General features: G+C 42.2%; 1 protein-coding gene across 4 annotated transcripts in view; it reads right to left on the bottom strand.

The window, feature by feature from the left end:
* pcgf3 (polycomb group ring finger 3) overlaps positions 1-22,154 on the bottom strand; it is a 65,963-nt gene that overhangs the window by 30,374 nt on the left and 13,435 nt on the right. For 2 of the 4 annotated variants that reach the window (XM_023959390.1, XM_023959389.1), the window contains exon 2: positions 4,545-4,651. In XM_023959390.1, coding sequence (XP_023815158.1) covers positions 4,545-4,559 — 15 coding nt within the window. In that variant the 5' untranslated portion in view covers positions 4,560-4,651. Of the gene's footprint in view, positions 1-4,544; positions 4,652-8,520; positions 8,761-22,154 lie in introns of those variants that run through there. The other 2 variants (XM_023959388.1, XM_020706818.2) reach the window with 2 other exon arrangements.

Here is a 22,154-nt window from a genome sequence, read left to right as displayed (position 1 = left end):
CTAAACTCCACTTTTTTCTTCCATCTTTAAAACAGAATGTGGAATAACGGTATATTTCCTAAAATAGAATTAATATATACTGTTATGATTAAATTAAAGCACCTAAATGTCCTCAATAGTGCAAATTTGTATTTTAAATAGAGAAAATAGCTTATTGATTGTATCTGGAAGGTTTAAGTTCTAAACCAAAGACTGGAATGAAAAGACAGAGCTGCTTATAATCTTTAAAAGCTGATTTAAAGTGAGCTTTAACGTCAACTTGATCCTAAAAACTCTTTTCTTTGCTCCTTGCCTCCATCTCCTCTCGTCTTCTGCATCCTCCTCACTCAAAATGGTCAGACCTAAAGAGCTTCTGCTCTGGAACATCGTGTCAGACGCTCCAAATGTGACCGATTTACAGATGGGTTGAAGGTTCAAATCCAACTTTTCATCTGACCTCAGATTAGAAACCTCTAAAGCCTTCAGTACCGCACGAACAGCCACTAGATTTTAATCTGGTCAAAGTCTTTAAGTCAAACTTGTAAGATGCGGATAAATCTGTGAACCCAACGATGACCCAATGGTAACCACGGCAACGTAATCAGCACCAACTTTGCTCGAAAACAAGCAGAAACTGGAAGGAGCGATAGAACAAAAAACGAACATCAAAGTCTGAACTTTTCCTCGCTGAAAGCTGATTGATCACAGAATCAAAGGCGTTGACATCAAAGACGCGACGGCGAGGAGGCCTGAAGGAGGTTTCTCTGTGATCCAGCAGCAGCATGAGGACCACGCTGGGCTTCCCTCACCCCCCTCAACAGCTCTTTGTCTCCAAAAGAGCCTTTCTACTTTATATCCCATCAACTGGAGAACAACCAGAGTAAATCTGTTGACGCGCTTTCATTTGCTTTCCAACAGAACCCAAACAGCTTGATGGATTGGACATTAGGTCCCTCGCTGAGGCACATTAAGCAGCTTCTGCCGTGGAAAACACGGCGGCCGAGTGGCCGGCCAACGGAAACGGCTGCAGGCAGAGGATGAGAAGTGAAGGAGCCAGAGGAGATCGTTCAGATAACGGCGGGCCGGGCTCAGGGAATCAGACACTGAGACCGAGAGCCTCCATTATTTAGAGAAATCCTCGCAGACTCTGACCAGCTAGGCTGCGAGTCAGAGGAAACATGCACAATGAAGATGTGTGAGGGGTGGTTTACGCAAGTATGGACCAAGGGCACCGCCTGTCAAATGTACGTCAAACGGACGGGTTAGTTCTCTATGATGCCATCAGGTTGAACGCGATTAGCGCGCCAAATTCAGGTCCGTAGCCTCTTTTGATGCATGTCAAATTGACTTCTCAACTCTTGTACAAAAATGTGTCCATAAATCTGACGTATGTGGGAGGAGCTACATGGAAGCACTGACTGTGCATTTACAGTGTATGACAGACATGGATGATGTAATTAGATCAGGTTTTCTGTATTTTGAAGAGTTCTACAAAAGCATCGGTAATCCTGTCTCCATGTCTGGGTTCATGACATCATTCAGAGACTCTCCCAGTACGGTAAGTCTCACCGTCTGCTGCAGGAGCTGCGTCTGAACGATGGCGTTTTCAGCGGTACTTCAATCTTTGAGACCCAGTTTGATGACTTGCTGTCCCGCGGAATAAAATTAGAGGATCTTTTTGTAATTCTCTCCACACGAATAAAAAATATGTTTAATTTCAGCAAGAGAATGATTAGATTCTCTTCTACGTTGGTTTTGGACTCAAATGCGTCACGGGCCAAAGCTGACTTCCTGATTAATTGAATTCTTCAACAAAGTTTGAACTCTAAAACATCATACCGTGTCAGAACGTTTGCTGCCTTGTCGCGTCACCCAAAACACACTATCCCCTAGACCGCCACACCACACTCAACAGTCCAATCATGCTGCAAGACCTGTGATTGCATCTGTACATTAACCAAATTCCAACACATTTCTTCCACAAAGGAAACCTGGAGGGCAACGTGAACCAGAAACGCCAAAGGACGTTTAATTTTCTCCTTCTGTTTGACGTGAAACCCCAATGAAGTGAAGCTAACTCTAATTCAGATCAACCCACAGGCTCCTTTGTTCTGCAAACTCGCCAATGATTGGACAGGAAGTGGTTTGGCGACACCACGTCATATCATCCAGCAGCTGGATTCCCCTTTGTGGCTCCAATGATGTAAAGAAGCTTTTAACCAAAATGAAAGATCACAAACTGAATTTTTCTTGTTTCTAAAACATCTACTTTGTGGTTCCTGTGGAAATTTATGAATTTCAACAACAACAAAAAAACTCTACCAGAAAAAACAACACAGAAATAAAATTAACAACAGAAACTTTAGTTAAAAAAACTACCTTTCAAATCACCTGTAGTTTTTTTAGTGTGTGTAGACAATGAGGACATTTTGCAAATGCAAAATAGAATTATACCATCTACAGCAGAATCACTGCATTTGATCAAATCAAATGTTATTTATGATGCACCTTTCAAGCAGCAAAAAGGGCAAAATTTGAATGTCAACTAAAACACAAATATCAACACAATTTATAGTAACACATGGTCACCCACGGTGACTGAAAAACATCAACATTGTGTTCTGAAGTCCAGTCGGTCTGGGAAATGTCCCACATCACTTTCATTCTAAGGAAAAATTGGATTCTTATGGGTTAAAAAACCTAAATTCACATCAATAAACACATCTTTTTCCTCTGCAAACCCCTAAACCCTGAACTCGTGGTTTCTGTGGAATTGATTGCTCTAAATCACTTTTAAGGCCGTGTCACACAGTTCTGTGCATTTTCCACATATGAAATTTCTGCGATCCATGTGTGAAATGCGTGTTTCATAAGTGATTCTTGCGTTTGTCATTCGATGTGCTCAGATGTCCGTTCGAAGGTTTCTGCCGACGCGTCTTTACTTTAATCTGGTTTTGAGCTGTTCAAAATGTTTGGTCGGTTGAGAATTACGCAGTTTACGCGTATTTTACGTAGTTTGTATGCACTTATTGCATAAATCACTAATGAATTGCATATAAACAGCACAATAATCACATATGCTGATTTCCATGTTCTTTGCATGGTTTTTTAGTACATCTTCCGTCGTTTTAACGTGGTTCATTTGTAACACGTCTGTGAAAAAGTCAAGCAAAGACGACAACTTTTCACACTTTTTCCATGTAAATTCACGTTTGACTAATTTTCATCTGTGCAATATACCTAAAATGTTTATAGTGGTTGTGTGGCACGGCCTTAAGCCTGAAATTCCAAACCAAATTACATTGAAATTAGGGTTGTGCCGATGGCTGATATCATCGTCCATCGTGATGGGTGACTGACATCCCGATGGAGAGACCACCATCGTGATGCCACGCCCCCGCCACGTTGCGCGTCGACACCATAAGCCGCGGTTACATGTACAAAATATCTTGATGGGATCAATGGTCGGATTAGAATCCAACCGTGTAGATGGGCCCAGAAAAATGTTTTCAGAATATAAAAACGTTCACTAAGGTCACAATTTCGGTCGGAATAAATCATTCGCACATGCGCAGTTTGAAAACCGGAAGGGGATACAACTTCCGCCGAGCGGCTTTTTTTCCCCAAACTTTATTGAATGTAACAATTCAATACAAAACGATAACAGCGCCGAGCAGCTATATACATTGACATGTCAGCTCGGTAAAATACGAGATGATCTTCTAAACGTGCTTTTAATAATGTTACGGTTATTATGAAACACTTGTTCGCTCATCATTTGAATTTTAATCCGTGTGGTCAGTGCTTTTTCTGAACGAAGCCAGGATTAGCAGTATGCTAACACGGGCTAACAACATTAGCTTTGGGTGGCGCTGCATCCTGTGAATAACATCAGCCTTTATTTAGTCGGGACACGACTGGAAACACAAATCCGCGTGATTGTTTGAATGTTTTCTAAGGACTGAGCGACATTTCTGCTTTGATGCTCAAACCTCTGTCTGCTGACGATCCGTGCTGTGCTCAGACACACACTTTTAGATCCGGTTCTGAGTTCGGTAGCTAGTACCCCTAGAGCTGCGGGACGGATCGCAGTCTTAAATCTCTCACACATACCGCTCATGTACCCCCCCCCCTTCCCATCAAACACAAAGCTGTAAATCCGCACTCCGCCGGTCCACTCCGCTAAGTGCGGGAGTGGACTACTTCTTTTCTATTTTGTTTGTTACTTTTTCTGTTAAAGTCACTTCCCTCAGTTTATACTGGATCATCGCAGATTAACCATTAGTTGGGAAATAAAATGAAAAAAGCAAAATAACGAATAGCAGTTATATAAGAACGAAAAATGTAAAAAGAAAAATACCACCCCCCCCCGACGATGTCATCGTCCATCCCGATGGTTGACAGCAAACATCGTCAACGGCCAAATTAGGGGACATCGCCCAACCCTAATTGAAATCTAACATTTCTACTGTCAATGTAATATTCCTGCTTGCAGCCTTATTTTGTAAGTGGGCTACATACTTTTTTTTTTCCATCAAGGACCTAAAAATGGTCAAATAACTTACCCCGAGTACCGCCATGCGTGGACTGTGGGTGGTGCTGCAGCCACGTTTCTTCCTGGTGCACGACAGAAGGTGTTAGCTGCTCATCATGGAGAGCTTCTCATGGAAGCCTGGAACAAAGGCAGAAGGACAACCGTTGGTAGAGTCCTTAGGAAACCTCAAAGTAAAACATCGGATGATAACTGGTGTCAAGAAAAACACCCAAAAAAATTCAGTTCCATTCAGCTTAAGCACCAGTTCACAACCGAGGTTGTCCTTAGCTGCAAAACAAGAAGTTAAACCCATCAAACTGTAATAATTACCGTATAATATAATCTAGTTTGGTCCATCTCCTTCAACTGAGGCCAGATTATCCCAATTCTAAAATAAAAGGCATATTGAGGTCCCTATCTGATTAAATCAAAGGGTTTTGTTGTTGTACTAAGCAAACAAGGAGCTGTTTTCTGTTTTGGTCATGTCAGAGAGGAAAACTTCCTCTAAATAAATACCAAAAAATCTGCTTTGTGGATCAATTATCCTTAGCCAAAACTGCGCTTACGGGTGGATATGGAGTGGATTTCCTGCGGTCTCAAGTAATTCTGACCGCTCAGTGAGCCCATAGAGGGAAAATGTTCATGCACATTTAATTCTACGGGCATTTTGCAAGCAGTGAACACGTATACAACACGCAAGGGTAAGTAAGGGAAAAGTAAGTGGAGCCTTCTGGCCCCAACGTCCATTGCTCAAAACGTTTGACAGATTTTTCCAAGCCCGCTTTCTTTCAATTGGTAGGGGTGTGGCCTTCTAACAAGCTCACTCCTGATTGGTCAAACTAGTGGTTGTGATAGAAATGTTGGCTTGGACCTGCTTACTGATGATTTCTGGCTCTAACATGGCGACATCCACATACCGAAAAAGTGGCGTTACACTCACTAGGTCCAGTTCTCATACACAGTCAATGCCAAAAACCAGAGTGTGGCAGAAGGACGACAGCATTCCTTGTGTGGCCTAAGCGTCTGTAAATTACAGTATCCTAACAAATACAGTACAATACGTTCACCACAGTCCCGACAATGCTACGTTCAGTTTTCATGACGTCCCTTAAGGTGGCCCTTTGACACACCTGCACTCCTCTTCAGACCCGACCATTCCTCTCTGTGACCAGCCACCGACCCAGACAACCTAAACACCCGTACGGGTCAACCCTCCGCACAGGTGCACGTGACCAAAGACTTTTAAAATATATATATAATCCAAAAAATGCAAAACTGCAGTGTTTGGGTTTCATGGAGGTTGCAGTACTTGGTGCAGGTGTTGTCCGCCACAGTGGGAGGAGCCTAAGAGGCCTTTAGTGCGATGAAGTAGTAAATGTTTTGGTCCGAAAATATATGTTAGTTTAAGAACATTTCCCAAAATATGTAACAGCTTTTTTAAAACAAACATTTTCCATAATTCTGTTTTGATGATCTCCATTTGATTTTTCATTTTTAATTCAGATGATCGGCTTATAACCCAGAAGTGGATGTTTCTGCTCCTTCCCCAGGATGATGTACAGAGGTTATGATAAATAAATAAGGAAGCCACCCAGTAGTCGACCGCTCTGGCAGCTCAAACATACAAAACACCACCTACGCTGAATGACTGACAGCAATGAATGCTTGCAGGAAAAGAGCACACAAAGACGCTTCCACACAAACTTCAACACACAGCTGTCCTCCGCACTAGAATTTGGTTTCTGGGCGATTCGCGGTGCCACTGCTGTGCAGTTCCAGGCTGCACAAGGCGAGCTCGCCAGTCCTGACCAAACGCCAGGCCCCCAACCTGAATTTCTACCCCCCCCCTTGCAGAGACATCTCCAACCGACGGCCTTAAGCTCCACCTCCTCTGTCGGCGCATGAGCCTGCTAAACCAACGACAAGTGAAGCAGTTATGTCGCTTCGCTGCTGTCTGTTGGAGAACGCCGTGTCAGCGCCTCATCTGTCGTGTTTTACACGCCCGTCTGCGAGGAGGAGCCAAGGTGGGTTTTTTTCTGCTTCATTCGTCCAACCAGACACACATTCTGCCCTTTAACTCCTGAAAACTTCACACAGTTCAGAGGTTTAGATGGAAATAAACCAAAGGAAGAGTTAAAGAATGTTTTGATTCATTATAAAAAATAAAAATAAACTTGTGGGCATTCTGGTTTATTTTTGACTTGAGATGACTCATTTCTACCTTCTCAAGTCAAAAATAAACAACAACGCTCACAAGTCTTCTCTTATGAGTCCAGGTCCCAGATTTTACAGTGAAAAGGGGGTTTCTATTGTCTCCCATGCAAAACAACAGCAATAAAATAGTAAAGACGCACTCTGTTGAGTGTTGCTAGTAAACAGCAAAAAATAAAAAGAAGCCCCTCCCTGCTTGTCCAGTGTGAACACTATGGGCTAAACACATTCAAGAATGTGTGTCACATGCCTGGTGTTTCTGCAGCTTCAGACGTAAGCAGCTGAAAGCTCTAAAGCAGCCAAACAAAACATACAATCAGCCAAAGAAATGTGAGAATGTCAAAAACAAAGCTGTGGCATCCACGGAAAAGCACATGGAGACTGATGGTGGAACCAAAAGGACACTAAAACTCATCTGAATTTACTGTAAAGCTTCTGGACAAATGCATCCGGAGTCAAACAACCTCTAAGATCATCGTGTTCAGACTAAAGCAGTGTTGGTCTAAAAATGAGAAAGACCCGCTGAGGCTGAGATTAAGCTCATAGTTTGAACGTCACATGCCAATTTAATGACCAGACCTCCAACTTTAAAGCAGTTTTATCCTATAAAATGTAAACAAACATAAAGAAACCCTGTCTTTGGTGTTAGACCCACATAGCAGAGTTCAAATATTTATTTTAATTGTGAAGTTGGACCATTTCCCGTTCACATGAATGGAGGTTGATGATGTCCACACACAAAAAACCCCTAGTGGTTACACTATGAACTGCATTGGCTCCACTGACGCCTGGTAAAGAGCTGTTGGCCCTTGGTTTGAACTCATGAAAAGTTGGCTCCAGGCTACCATTCACTCCTTTTACCATCTGTGTTTACTACTGTGAGACACGTCCCGGCTCGTCTTCATCACAAAAACCCAACAATTACTGCTTTATATTGCGGCAGCAACATCATTTGGTCCTCTTACAAAGTTTGTGAATCCAGATCACAGCAGATTTGAGAGTTTTCTCCTACAGCGCTGAACTTCCCTGACACACCAGACAAACCTCTTACTTGAAGGGTTCACTTTAAGGGGTTTTTGACACATTTCGAGCGGTCTGTTGTTCTTGGTTTTATCAATTTAAAAGGACTGTTGGAGATAAAAACAGATTGTTGACATCATGACATTCCCTCGACCATTATTAGGTCCAGGGAACGATGTCGTAGGTTTCCTCTACAGGCAGAGGATGTGATGCACGCTTGAGAATCACAGCGACTTAACAGCATAAACTTTGGGGTTTGGCTAGACTTTAGCACGGAACGGTTAGCATGATGTAAGCTTTAGAGGTGAACAAACTCTAGCCGGGGAATCAAACCCTTTTCTTCTGAGGCAGCTGAGCTAACCGCCACACCGCCCTCACAGCTCCACAGATAATACAGTTGATAAAACAAGTTGAAGCAAAGAGCCGTGACTGTTATTGCACGAGTGGAAAGAAAGCATGAAGGGTCGGGTTAGAGGCGGGAACAAAAGCTCTCCACTTTTATGTCCTGCACTGGGAGGGGGCAGTCAACCACTATTGGTGCCTGCATGCATGTGTCCATGACTCAACCCCATCTCCACCACAGTCCGGAAAGAGTGCAGGTCCCTTCCCAGGACCGGCGCCTTAAAAGCCACCCTCCTCTCCAGCGGCTGCCCCTCCCACCCAGACTGTGACAGACTCAGAAATTAATCTGTTCGTCAACAACCGGATGAGTAAAAAAAAAAGCAACAGGGCAAATAGTTTTTCACCTTAATTAAGAATTTCACATCTACATGTACCTGGAGAGAAATGAGGAGAATGTGGATTCCAGCAGACGTTCAGATTTTCAGAATAAGACGTAATCCCTTCCACTCGCCCGTCAGCTGAGAGCAGCAGCAGAGCAGGAGCTCCGAATTTGGCGAGGAAGCTCTTAATCGGACCGACGTCTGCGGTGAAGATCAGAAAAGCAGGACCTAGATGCCCGACGGTTGACCGTTTCTTTTTCTCTTTGGGTTGTTTGAACACAAAAGAATATGCATCTTTTCTCCCATCCGTTTCCATAGCGATGCCAGAGCGCCGGCCACAAATCCAACTGCCCGTTAATGGACTCGTTGTGCTCAGGTGTCGTCCGGGAGCAATTACTTTAAAACCGCACGGCTACCGTCTGAAACTCTGTTGAGTGTTTAAACTGAAGCCAGAGGTGGGCGTGGGGGCCAGAATTCAGCAGGGGACGCGCATCAGCGCCACAGCGGCCACTTCAACGGGTGGTTGGACGTCCAGATGACACCATTTCCATGTATTTATGAGGCCATGTGGCTTAAATAAAAGGCCAAAAGGCTGGATGTGAGTGATGAGCACCACTCAGACCGATGTATGCTGGGTAATTCTGCACAAAAACAACAAACTGTCAGAAAATCTGCAACCTGACAACCCTTTGAAGACCCACTCCCTCCATCTTTTGATCTATTTTTAGAGTGTTCACAGTGGTCTCTTTTTTTCCCCCAATCAGAAAACGTGTCGCTTTTTAGGACATAGTTTCAGCGGAGCGGCAGTAACAACCCCACCCCCCCTTCCCATCCCTGTTTTTGAGAGTCTTCTGGCGTAATTTCTACCTCACAAATCAGTCTTTTTCGGTCTGCTCCTGAATCACAAGATTTGAATAAAGAAATACTCAGAAGCAACATTTTAAGCTTCATTTTGAAGAAAAAAAAACACGTTAAGGATTTTTTTTTTTTTGGAATGGGGCTTTAATGAACCAAACTAAAGTCCAACAGCTTTTTCCCCCACATATCAATCATAAGATTTCAATATCGGACAGAAAAATGTGTTTTCCTCTCATGTGGCTGTCAAAGTTTTTTTTTTTTTTCTGTATTTTTATTTAGAATCAACACCAAAATGAGGGAGTATACATCTTCAGCAATGACTGAAGATTTCTATTTGGTGTTTTTATTACTTTGTGACCTCCTCTCTGTTTGCATTTAACGTAATATCAGTTTTTAAATAGCATTTATAGTTTTTCTTTGTAAAATTATTGGAATCATTTGGTTGGTAGATTTCTTTTTAATCTACCGACCAACTTGGCTGGTGAGTCAAAAAATAGATTTTTGACACTTTTTGTTAGAGACAATTTCCAAAGGAGATGTTAAAATAATATGTTTTTTGTTCAATATATTTCATCACATGTAAATTTTGTTAAAGAAAGTAAAAGCAGGGAGAAAAAAATGATTAGAATTCAATTTGATAAGAAAACTGTGAGATGTATTTATTTTTTGGCCATATTGCCCAGCTCAACGGAAGTTAAACTTTCATTTAAAACTCCCACATCAGAATCAAGTCCTCCTAGCGCAACTGCGAATCCCTGACAGAGTAAATTTATTTTTCTTTTCATTTAAAAGAAAAAAAAATCAAGTTTGGAGCTCCCCGATTGGTTGAAACTCCCTTCCTCGTCTAACTAAACCCCTTTTGTTCCTTTTGGGGTCATGGGGGTGCCGGAGCCCAACCTGGACTGATCTCAAGTCTGTCTCAGGGCCACAATCACACACTCTTACACACTCGCATTCACACCTATGGACAATTTAGAGTAACCAATGAACCTGGGACGGTGGGAGAAAACCCACGCATGCACGGGAAAACATGCAAACTCCACACAGAAAGGTCCCCCATTGGTGTTTGGTTCAGGTCCCCCCAGCCGGGACTTGAATTGGGGCCTTCTTGCTGTGGGGCAAAAGCGCTAACCACTGCCCCACCGTGCAGCTCAGAAAATGGGCTGAGTAGTTATGGGCTAAACTCATAACTATTACTGAACAATCACAACAACATGTTCCTATTTTTAAACAGCGTGTTTGGACTTCCTGTCCATGAGTGAGTGAAACTGCGGCCGTTATGGTTCATAGACTCATCAAAAGTCCCAAAGGTGTTGGACGGAGAACATTACTGCAGCAGCGCTCTAATGCACAGGGATGTAAACAGGAAAGGACTCAGACCAGATACGATTACAAATGTACTTTGAGCGGAGAGAGGCAGGACTGTCGTCGCCTAGGAGATGGAAAATGCTGGAAGCACCACTTGTTTGTACACAAACATCAGGCTCAAACGCAATAAAATTGGATGTTTTTGCTGGAGATCTGGAGCCTCCAATTAAAGCTGGAGGTTTATTGCTTCCTACACCTTCAAGATGGAACTATGAAGTCACTCTACAGCCTACTCCATGGCAGAGCTGTCCGACTTCGCAGCGCTTTTCCTGCAGATCACACCTGAATCAGGTGAGCTCTGTCCATTAGAAAGCTGAAAATCTGCAGTTTAAAGTCTGGTTTATTTTTGACAGGGTGACGAAAAACTTCACACCATTACTATTATTATGGTCTGCCCTCACACCAACACTGCATGGACTTCTTAGGGCATAAAACGTCCAAGCAAGTAAACAGCTGGGCCCTTGTTTTGTGTATTTGAGAAGACGAGTAGATCAAAAACGACATTGTTGCGCAATTCCTTTTTGTTTTCCTCTCACTGTAACCTTTTTTTTTTAAATACATACTTATCCTGCTCTATTTCCATTGGAATTTCCCCTCTGCAGGACGAATAAAGGATAATTTCTCACCTTTCGGCACCTCCCGTCTGGAGTGGCCACAGCGAATCAGCTTTCACCGGTTTGCACCGATTTTATGCCAGATGCTGTTCCTGACACATCCCTGTGTTTTATCCGGACTGGGGAAAGGCACAGGGGGGCCCTGTCTTGTGGCTACATAGTTGGGCAGCAGCGTGACCCACACTGGGAGCTCATTGCACCCCTGGAAAGTGAACCCTCAGTTTCCCACCTGTCAGTCCTACACCCAGCCTACTGACCCGTCCACCTGCTAAGCCATTAACGAAAGTCAAAAAGTAATTTTTCTGTAATTAATTTTTTGCCATTAACGCACTACCACATGCTTCCTGCTCTGCTCCATTCTGATGGATCCGCCTGCAGACAAACAGATCCACGTTCGTCTTTGTTTTCCTCGTCTGAGCTGGAATCTGGATCAAGTTGGACGACTGGATAGCTACAATTGCTTTTTGTTGTATCTCCAATGTTTGGTTGGGGGTGTGAGGGGCTAACGAAGAGGGGAAAGGGGGTGGGGTTGCTCCGCACCAACAGTCCCGCCCACAACTCAGAGGCGAATTTCTAATGAAGCTCTGCAGAAACTAGGTCCACGAAAATGACACAGGTTTTTTGATTTAGGCTCAAAACGCCATAACCATAATGCAAAGATCACTGCTTTGAAAATGGATCAAAAGATCATCGGGTCGGGTCTTTAATCATGGGGCTGTAAGCTGGCAGGAGAAAGTGTAAATAGAGAGCTCTCAGTAACGACGAGGGGAAGGGGGGGCTGGGTTGCTCTGCGCCAACAGGAGAATTTCTAATGCAGCTCTGCAGAAACTATGTCCTAGAAAACAACACAGGTTTTTTTTTAATTTTGGCTAAAAACGACATCCTCAAACACGGTCATAAAAAACATTCTTTAAACATGGGGGTGGGAGTGTGATGGTGGGAATCTGATTTCGAGCCTTTAGGATCAAAATGGCTTTTTTTAAATAATAAAACTATGAGTTCTGTTCTACGCAAGAAATCGTGAAAGTGAAACAGCCTCTAAATTTACTGTTTAACATCTGGGATAAATCTGATAAATCTTTCAAAAATTATTTAAAAAAAAAAAAAAAACTATAACCTTTGAAAGCAGCATGCAGTCAAAGAAAATAGCCCACAATGCAAAGCAATGGGCTGTTTTAGGCCCTTTTTGATACGACAGAGAACTGTAGCTTTGGCTGCATTTACACTGCATGGTTCAAGTGTTCCAATTCTGATTTTTTCCTCTCATGTGGCACAGATCGGATATGAAAAATCAGCATGGATTACGATTTTCTCAGATCGGAAATAAATCGCATACAAATCGGATACGTTTGCGCGATTTGCGTGTGCCATGTAAGCAGACAAATCGGATATCCTCCAGTAAATGCGAGTCGTACGTCAGTGACGTCAACTCAGGACACCACCCACTGAGATCACATGACTTATTCAGGTGCTTTTGGGCGCTGATTTTGCTGTTCGAGGACAGCTGGAGCCCCATCAGCGTGTTACCCTTCAGCCTCAGGCTTCACACCGTAGTCGGAAACCGCTGTTATTTCCAGTCCGGTCCCGGTCGGGGCGCAACCGGTAAGCGGGACACCGTTGCTCTGGAACAGGCTAGAAGCCCTTTATTTCTTTGTTTGGATCAAACTGTTGGTACAGCACAACGTCTGCAAACACTTCCTCATTCAAAACGCAGAGAGACATAACCCGGCCGAGCAGTCCTCCTTTTTCCTCTCCCGCGCATCCCCTCTCCTGCCTCATCCAGGAGCGCCCAAGGCAACGCCTCCTTCCGTCGCTGCGTTGCCTCCATGACAACCGCAGTCACACAAAATTCCGACGGAGGTCCGCGGAAGGCGGAAATGCTGCTACGTAATCCTCAGAACGTCTACGTTTGATAGTTTCAGCATTTTGTAATGTAAATGCAAAAATCGGATACGGGTCACTTCTAAAAAATGATGTAAGCGGGTCGTCAAAAAAATTGGAAATAGTCAGAAAATCGGATTTGGGCATCAAGACCTGCAGACCTTCTTCCTACTGTCTTCTAGTCTGAGGAGCTCGTTTCACTACAATAAACTCCACGATTTTCCGGCTGCACCTTGGTCTTCTGAAAGCAATCCAAATAAAATAAGCAGATATATTTTAGGAGTCCTCATTTATTCAAATTCCACTGAAGGGACTTCAGTGTCCTCCCACAATGACACGGTTCACCTTTTGTGGTTTCTCTGTCTCATCAGTTTTGCATGATTTTTGTTTTTTACGGCCCATTGTGTTTTGCATTCTGAATTTACATAAATCTTTGATCGCGGTCACATATTTGTTTTTGCTCTGTAATACTGGACTTATTTTTCTATGAAGGTTTGAACAATTACTTTATCAAAAAAAAAAAAAAATACAAAAACATAATGAAAAAAATGATTAATCAATTATTAAAAATGGTTAAATTAATTGACTATTAATGATTTTACTTCACTTGCTCCAAAAAAATGGATAAATTGATTCATGATTTTTCCTAATGTAACATAATTTTGCACATATTTTTAACTTTTGATACTTGATCATATTTTGCTATGAAAATTCCTGGAACAGTGTTATGTCTACTTTACTGATATAGTATTATTTTTTAATCATATCAATGACTTTTATAAGTAACATAATCTGCATATATTTTGGATACTTCATTGCCATGTTGATTTCTATAAGTTATTTTTTACAAAATAATTGAAGTAATTCATCTTTGTCATGTGCTTTATTGATATTTCAAGATTCTTAATTCTGTCTGATTGAATCTAGGAACCGGATATTGATAAATCATGTAATAAAATGTTTACGGTAGAACAAGGGTGGGATTAGATAAATTTGCTTCCTTCCACTCCCTTTCAAGCAATATTTATTAATATGTCTAATTATCCAAAGTTTGATTAGTTCTTGTATGAATGTATAACTGATGATTGTATTGTTTTTGTGTATTATTCCTATTTGATTGCTTGAAATAAACCATTTCAAATCAAATCAAATCAAAAACAAGAGAGAAAAGTGTGAAAATGTCTGAATATTAAGTGTGTCGTGAGTTTTACAGCCTTAAAACAGCTAGAATTAGTGTAACAAAGTAAGACCACTACTTTGGTGACATCGTCTTTCATGAGTTCAGATCAATCTGTAGCCAAAGAAGCAAACTCGGACGTAGACTTGGCTTCATTGACACTCTCCTAAATCCATTGAACCCCTCAAAGCAAACCATCACTTGGATCCTCATCTCCAAAGCAGCCGCTCAGATAAAGTCATCGTCTGATTCTTCTAACATCACCGCTAATGCAGCACTACTGAAGCGTGTGAAAGGTTTTCTGTAAAATGCAGCTAAATAACAAACCACCTTGACATTTATATCTGTTTCTAACAGCACCTCACCCACATGAGCAAAGAGCAAATACATGAAGAGCTATTTATCTTCATCTGTCAAATCCAGCCGCTTTGACTTCTCAGATCTTCAGCAGAAATCACAACAACCTACGAGAGAGAAAGGAAATACGAAAAATATGACAAAAGTCAAATGCTCTTCCTCCTCCTCGCCATCACCACCTCCCACTCAAACCCCAAACCCGTCCAGCAGCAACAGTTTGCTGCCATAGAGGTTTCGTTTGTCCCCACCAGCACCTCTGGGTGAAACCGGTCCGTCTGGTTTCGTCACCCACAGAGGGCCGACCGCAGCCGTCACATCTGCCTCAGCGATTTCATGTTTACGCTGGAAACCCTCTGACAGAAAACTGTTGCCTGAAGCCACTCTGCTCTTTTCGGTTCATGGTCTCCTAAATGATTCTCACGTGGGATCACGATTTCACCAGAGAAGAGTTTAGACAAAAGTTGTTCTCTGGAGTCATTTCTGACGGGAAGACCTGCCCCTCTGCTCTTTGTTACTGAGAAAATCTGTGACTGGAGGCTGTTTTTTTAACACTTTTTAAAGCAGTCTGCTCCTCATTAAACACTTTCTTCAGTTGATCAGACTCAGCACGGTCAAATAGACAAGACTAAACACTTCTAGAAGCAATAGAGGGATGTGTGGGCCAACACAGACAACAGGAGACAGAAAGCAAGAAAAAAAAAGCCAACAAATGCAGTTTTCTGTAGGTGATGGGACTTTAAATCCAATCAACCCCTTGGTCTTTGCCCCAAACTATAAGCCTTCCTTTTAAGATTCCAAAAGAAAAGCTAAGGCTGCGTTTTTATTTTCCATAAATTAATGTCATCTTTCCTTAGTTTATGAGTTTTTTTCTCTACAATATTTCAGGCGTTTTCCTTCCAGACGGTTTAAAGCAGTTGAGAGAAGGACTTCTCTTCGGTTAAATCCAGCTTTTCTCTGTTTATCACGACAAACTGACCTGTAAATATCTCAGGTCAGCCGTGTTTGGTAACATGGAATATCTCTGAGCCGTAAACATAAATGTTTCCCATCAGTCACAGATCATCTGGCTTGTTTCCATACTTCAACGCTCTGCAGCTTCAGCAGCTTCAGCAGCTTCAGCAAACTCGCTGGTCAAATGCCAATGCCTCAGACTGACATCGGTCGCAGTCCGTCGTGTTGTGAGCAGCCTCCTCAATGGCTGGTAAATACACAACTGACAGCCGTGCACATACTCCGGCACCACAAGGAGCCCCTGTTGGCCGTCCCGCGGGCACTGGAGTGTTTGGACGGAGGATAAATCAGCTGCCAGCTGGAGGAGCGGAGAGCGAAGGCCTGCATCCGTGGCCAGAGCCGGGAGGAGCGGTGCTGCTCGCTGTGGAGGGTTTGGCTTTGCTTCAAAACACACAATCCAGAGACGCACACAAACACACTCACAAACTCGGACTAACATTCCCCAAGAACCCACTGGGAGGGAATTGCACTCCGGCTCGATTTCACTGACACCTCCACGGTCACACACAGACAAATTTATTGTCCTCTCTTAATTCTGTTTGATGGCACTCAGCTCGCCCCATCCCCCCCCCCCCCCCAGCGTTATTCAGTGCCTGGGGAAATCAGTCAGACAATAGAGGCGATCCAAAGGGAAGCAGACCGCAGCGGGCCAGGAGGCCGTCCGTGCACGCTGCCAAGAAGCAGCAACGCTGGAATAAACCAGCCCTGAGCGGAGCGTGCGGCTGCGGCGTTATTGAAGCCGGGCGCAATTTGTCCTGCAGGTCAGACAACATCAGAAGGCGGGAAGATGAAACACAAACTGCTGCTGAAACAACCTTCTGAAGTGTCTGACCTCAGGTCCAAGGATTTATGCATGAAGCATGAAAACGGCCAGAAAATCCACCATGGAGAGGGAGGAGCAGCATGGGAGAGTCAGGAAGTGTTGAACGAGTGGAGCCGGCGTTCACGCCGATTCTCTCCTTCTATTAGGAAACTATTACAAGTGACACATTACAGAAGTGAAAAAGAAACTAAAAGCTGGTTGTTCCACTTTTGTCTTTAACCGTCAGTGAGTTTCTTGTCTTTGAACCTTTGATGTCTCTCTCTTCTGTGCAGATTTTTTTTTTAATGCAACAGTTATTACAGGGTTTCACCAAGTTTAAAAGGGTTTCCCACTCAAATTTATTCCAGATTTTAAAACGGTAAACTTGGAAAAAAATGCTCAAATTTGTCCTCGAATGGAGGAAGATATTTTCCCTTTCACTATTTTTTGTGGTTCCATCAAATTAAAAAAAGCCGTCTTGTTCCTAAAGGCTGGAAAGCAGCCCCACACCATTACACTCCCACCACCATGTTTTACTGTAGCTCTGATGTTCTTCTAAAAGTTGTTAGTTTGATGTTCATGGAAACACATCATACCACTAGTCCGGAGGTTTGGTAGATCATCCAGATCAGGGCTGCATGTGCCGCGTTGCCACGATTAAGCATAAAAAAAAAATCCAGCAGTTGAACTTTCAGCGCGCGATCAATGAACGGCCGATTTGTATGTAGAGCCCGCCACTGGACTTAAAATACGTCACGCAATCGCAAGTGTTCCGGAGGCGAAGTCTGGACTTCTAGTATACGTACGTTTGCATAGAGTTTTATTACTCACAAGTCGACACAACCTTTAGCACCTTTACGCTCGTGTTGTCAGCCGATTAGTAAAAAGATGGGCTTGATCTGAACCATGTTCTCTGCTAAGGTTTGTTGGGTCTGTAAATGATGCTGCATAATTCCAACAGAAAACAGAAAATCACACGAGTGAGAAAACATCCAGACTGAAACTGGAGTTAATAAAACATTCATTAAGTTTACAAAAACTTCAACAAAGGAGACGTCAACTTTTTCTGATGTTTCCAAGGAGTCTTGAATCATGAGAAACTACTTCTTCTCACACTAACATGTTTAAGAGCACATCTGATGTTGAGGCGATGAGACCACGCAGCTATTTTCTCCTCCTTCAGCAGCAGATAGCGGCCCAGAGCTGGTTTCAGCTGATGAACGCCGATAAAAGAACCAGCAAACAATCAAACGGTTGAATGTTGAGCTGCTCTGTTGACTGAACTGAAGGGCAGAAGAAGCTTCTGCAACAGTCGGTGTCTGCACAAACAAACAGCCAGAAGCTTCTGCAGAGACAGATCCACCTGATATGAATTTCAGACCAGACGTCTCCTGTTATTTTGATTTTTTTAAACCTCAAACTTTGCACCAAAAAGACTAAAGATGAGCAGAGGAACGACCAGCTGCAACACCAGATACGACCTTCAGCAACAAACAAAACCAGTGAGTTCTGATGATGGACATTGCAGCATCGTCTCTGTCAGAAGTTCAAAGGATTTTGGATCCAATTTCATTCAGGAATTCAGAACAAACCATGATTCTTACTATATATATGTTTTTTACTGGATGTATGAAAAATAAAATAATGTCTTTGATCCTTGTCATTTCTACCTTTATGTAGAAAGGGTAATCAGAACCAACTAAACAACAGATAAAAACACAAAGATTTAGAAAGAAAGAAATGTTTTTTATCACTTTAAGCAATCAAAAAGTAAACAAATATAAACATCACTGTTGTTTGGGATGATTTAACAACAAAACCTGTAAATGTTCGCCAATGTTTGTCCATCCATAGAGTTTAAATGGTTCTAGTAGATCGATGACCAGAAGACGGTAAATGAAGACACAGCAACACCTCAATAGAAATGGAACAACTAGATAAGAATCACAGTCCTTTCATCTAAACTGACAGCAGTGTTTCCAACAGAAAACAGGTTTTAGAAACTGACCCTTTTATTATTTTTGTGGAAAAACCCCAAAACTCCCAAAACCTTAGATGAACATTTCACAGACTCGTTCCAATACGGCTTCTCCGCCATGCTAGCAGACGGTCATGTGACATCACGTGACTGATCACAAGATTTTCATAATATTCTTGATTTCATATTTATTATATTTTTGATTCAAATTGTTGACTATATTTAAAATAAATTTGTTTTTCTTTTTTCTTTTTTTAGAATTTATTTCAGTAAACTGAGCTTCAGTCTTATTATACTTTAGCCAACAAACACTTGATACTTTTACTTTAAAAATGAGTACTTTCACCGACACTTTAGTTTGAAAGTGCATTTACTTCTTGTGACAGTAGCATATTTAGTTTAGGTAGTTTAGAAACTTAAAACCAACATTATTCTGCATTTTTGAGTAATAATTGCATTGCAAAAATCCCTAATCAGTAATCAAATCAAATCAACCTTTATTTATATAGCACTTTTACGACAACACATGTCACTCAAAGTGCTGTGCATAAAAACAATAAAATTTAAAAACAAGATGAGGAGACAAACAGTGCCGACAACCACCCCCCCAAAAAAAAAAAACACACAGACACACACCATGATAAAAAAGTGATAAAGTGATGGAATGCAATCTCAGATGTCACAAATAGTTAGATTTTCAGGAACAGGTTGCAAATATCTTGGATCTCTACGTGGATACTCGTTACATCCCTGGAGGCTTCCAGCTGACTCGCCCCCAAAAAGACAAAAGTGAGAAACTATGAGGAGCTTCGGACGCTAACCACTAACAGAGCAGAAACAGAGCCCGTTCTAGGCCTTCTTTGAGCTTTCAAACACAGACGCTGCACATGAGGAGAAGCAGACCAAGTGTGTGGACCTCCAATAGCCGAGGTCAACGAGATCATCCAGAGGTCGCGCTCCTCTTTGGAAAACAAGGCGGATTCTCACATGTCAAATCTACTGATGCTTTCGTGCTTTTGGTTTATCTGGATTTCCAAAAGTATATTCCAAAACTACAGCCTATGGCACTTTCTTCTGAACATAACAAATGAACTCCAGTGCTTTAACATTACTGCGCTTTCTGCCAAACACCAAAACTCGAGCTTTGAAATCAGTCTGTACATTTTTTTTTAACTGTTTCACCATTTCCTCTTATTTTAAAAAGTTTAGACACCTGAAATACTATTTTTTTTACTTTTCAAACAAATGCAATATTTTATATAGCTTTCCAGCAGTCTGAAAAGTATGAGAACCTCTTTGCTTTTAACACATGACTGATGTTTCTGCATGTAACCTGCAGGCTTGTTGCCGTCCTCAGTCCTGAATCTGGTCCTCCCTTCTCCTCACTTCAAATAATTTCTAGTTATCTGCAACATCACAAGATTAGAGCTACTTTTCGTAAATAGAAAAACCGGATTTCCAAGGATGGAGAGCAGAAACAAACCAGGAAAAAGCTCACAGACATCTGGAACGTGTAAAGAAAATCAACCAGCAAGTCTGCTGAATGAAACCAAACAAGAAAACTCAACTATTTCTGTCTAGATTGTTATATTTAGCCACGAAAGTGCATGATGTCACAATAAAAGGCAGCTCGAGTCTCGAGTCAATGTTCTGCATTTGGACAAAGAATAGCTTCACAAGAAACAATATCTTATTTTTTACACAATAATCTGGTAATAATGATGTTTTTCCAATAATATGGAGTATATATATATAGTCAAGTATGTAGAAGCTAAAGCTGCGGGTGTCAACACATGTACTCCTGTTTCCTGTTGATCAAATCAAAGCTTCAGATAACAGCATGGACCACGCCTCTCAGATAAACTACGCTCTGCTGCTTTGGAACAATGCAGCTTTTTAGAACATCTGTGGAACTCCGGAACCGAATCCTGCATGAAGTGACAGAGTAATAAAGAGCAGAAACGGTAGCAGACAGAGAACAAACGAGAAGGACCTCGTCCAAAGGACAGAACAGAAGACATTCAGATGTCTCGCTTTTCCGTCTGATCAGAAGAAGGTCACGGCAAAGCGTCTGGGAAATCTTTGGTGTAAAAAATGACAGATAGCGGCGCATAAAAACTAAACGATGGAGACATGGTTAAAATGTGGAGCGGATCACATGAGAGGACGTCAGAAATGTCAACTGCTTCTCAGGCGGCGCAGTGAACCTGCGTCTGTGAAGGATTGGCAATGCTGCAAAACATAAATAAAACTAAAATTTGAAGGTCCGGGCTTAATGAAGCTAACAGGACAACATCATCTGCAAAAAGCAGAGATGAAATCCTGCAGTCTCCAACCCAGACCTCCTCAGGCCCCTTGCTGCCCCAAGAAACTCTGTACATAATCATCATGATTCTCATTTTTATTCTTTATTCCGGTGCTTCCTCAGTTGGACCTCTCCCTCTGGGTGGGCTGCTGTTCAGCCACTGCGGCTCTGGTTGGGGACCTCCATCGCCACTTAGCTGTGGTGGAGCGGTCCCCGCCTGTGATGCTGCATTTGCCTGGTCATGGTTCACAGAGAGGAAGGTTCCAATTATCAGCGTTTCCAACATCTTGTTTTCATGCTCAGCCTATTTCTTTTTTCTCATTTCTAATTGTTTTTCCTCATCAATCAGGGGGTGGGAGATGTGAAAGAAGTGGGGGGTTGTGTAGGTACGGGGAGGGGGGCCCTTTTTTTGTTTTTATGTATTTATTTTTATTTTTTGTGCTTGTTTTATATTATTTATTTTGTTTTAATGTAGAGCACCTAGTGCTATGAAAAGTGCTTTATAAATAAAGTTTGATTGATTGATTGATTGATTGATTGATTGATTGATTGATTGATTGATTGATTGATTGATTGATTGATTGATTGATTCAGATCTTGAACAGAACCCATGACAACGGCCCTTCCAGCTGAAGTTCAACATCCACAAAGACCAGGATTACAAACCCTCCAACCAAAAAGGGGTGTGTTTTAGCACTCCAGCCTCACTAGGGCTACGTCAACAAAAGACACAGTGCTGAGCAAGGCTCGGTTCTGAATTGGCACTGGAATGAAGTCTGTTTTACAGGCCACACATTGGTTAAAGCTGGTTCTGCAAGTAGCAAAGAACCAAACTCTGGTCTGGACTGAACAGCATGAATAAAGATGAACTCAAATATAAATGGATACAATCCCAAAGTAAACGAGAAACCCAGTATAAATTAGCGCTTTATTTTGCTAAAATAGGGTATATAAACGAATATTTGCTTGGGGGGGTGCATAGTTTTGGTCGACAAACAACAAAGACCCATTTTATCCATATAATGAACCTATTCCAGTCAAACTAAGAGCAGATATGTTAAACATCTCCAGCAGTAGCCCATAGAGTGTTGATCTCCACCCTTCAGTGCTTTCTTATTGCTGCAGAACCGCCAAGCTCTGAACATATTCTGAACACACAGAGTTCAAAATTTTCCGAATAAAAGCAGGATTAGGACAGCAAGGACCATTTTTTCTGGTGAACAAGATTAAAGGATTAGCTTTTATCAGATGAAACGGTCCAGATCCAGTTTCAACACGGAGCGAAAGCTTGGAGTCTTCAAGCAGATTAACTGTACGATGGTTCTGTCCTCACAATG

The sequence above is a fragment of the Oryzias latipes genome, chromosome 10, assembly GCF_002234675.1.
Source record: "Oryzias latipes chromosome 10, ASM223467v1".
NCBI classification, from domain to species: domain Eukaryota; kingdom Metazoa; phylum Chordata; class Actinopteri; order Beloniformes; family Adrianichthyidae; genus Oryzias; species Oryzias latipes.
This window is presented reverse-complemented; position numbering and strand designations above follow the sequence as displayed.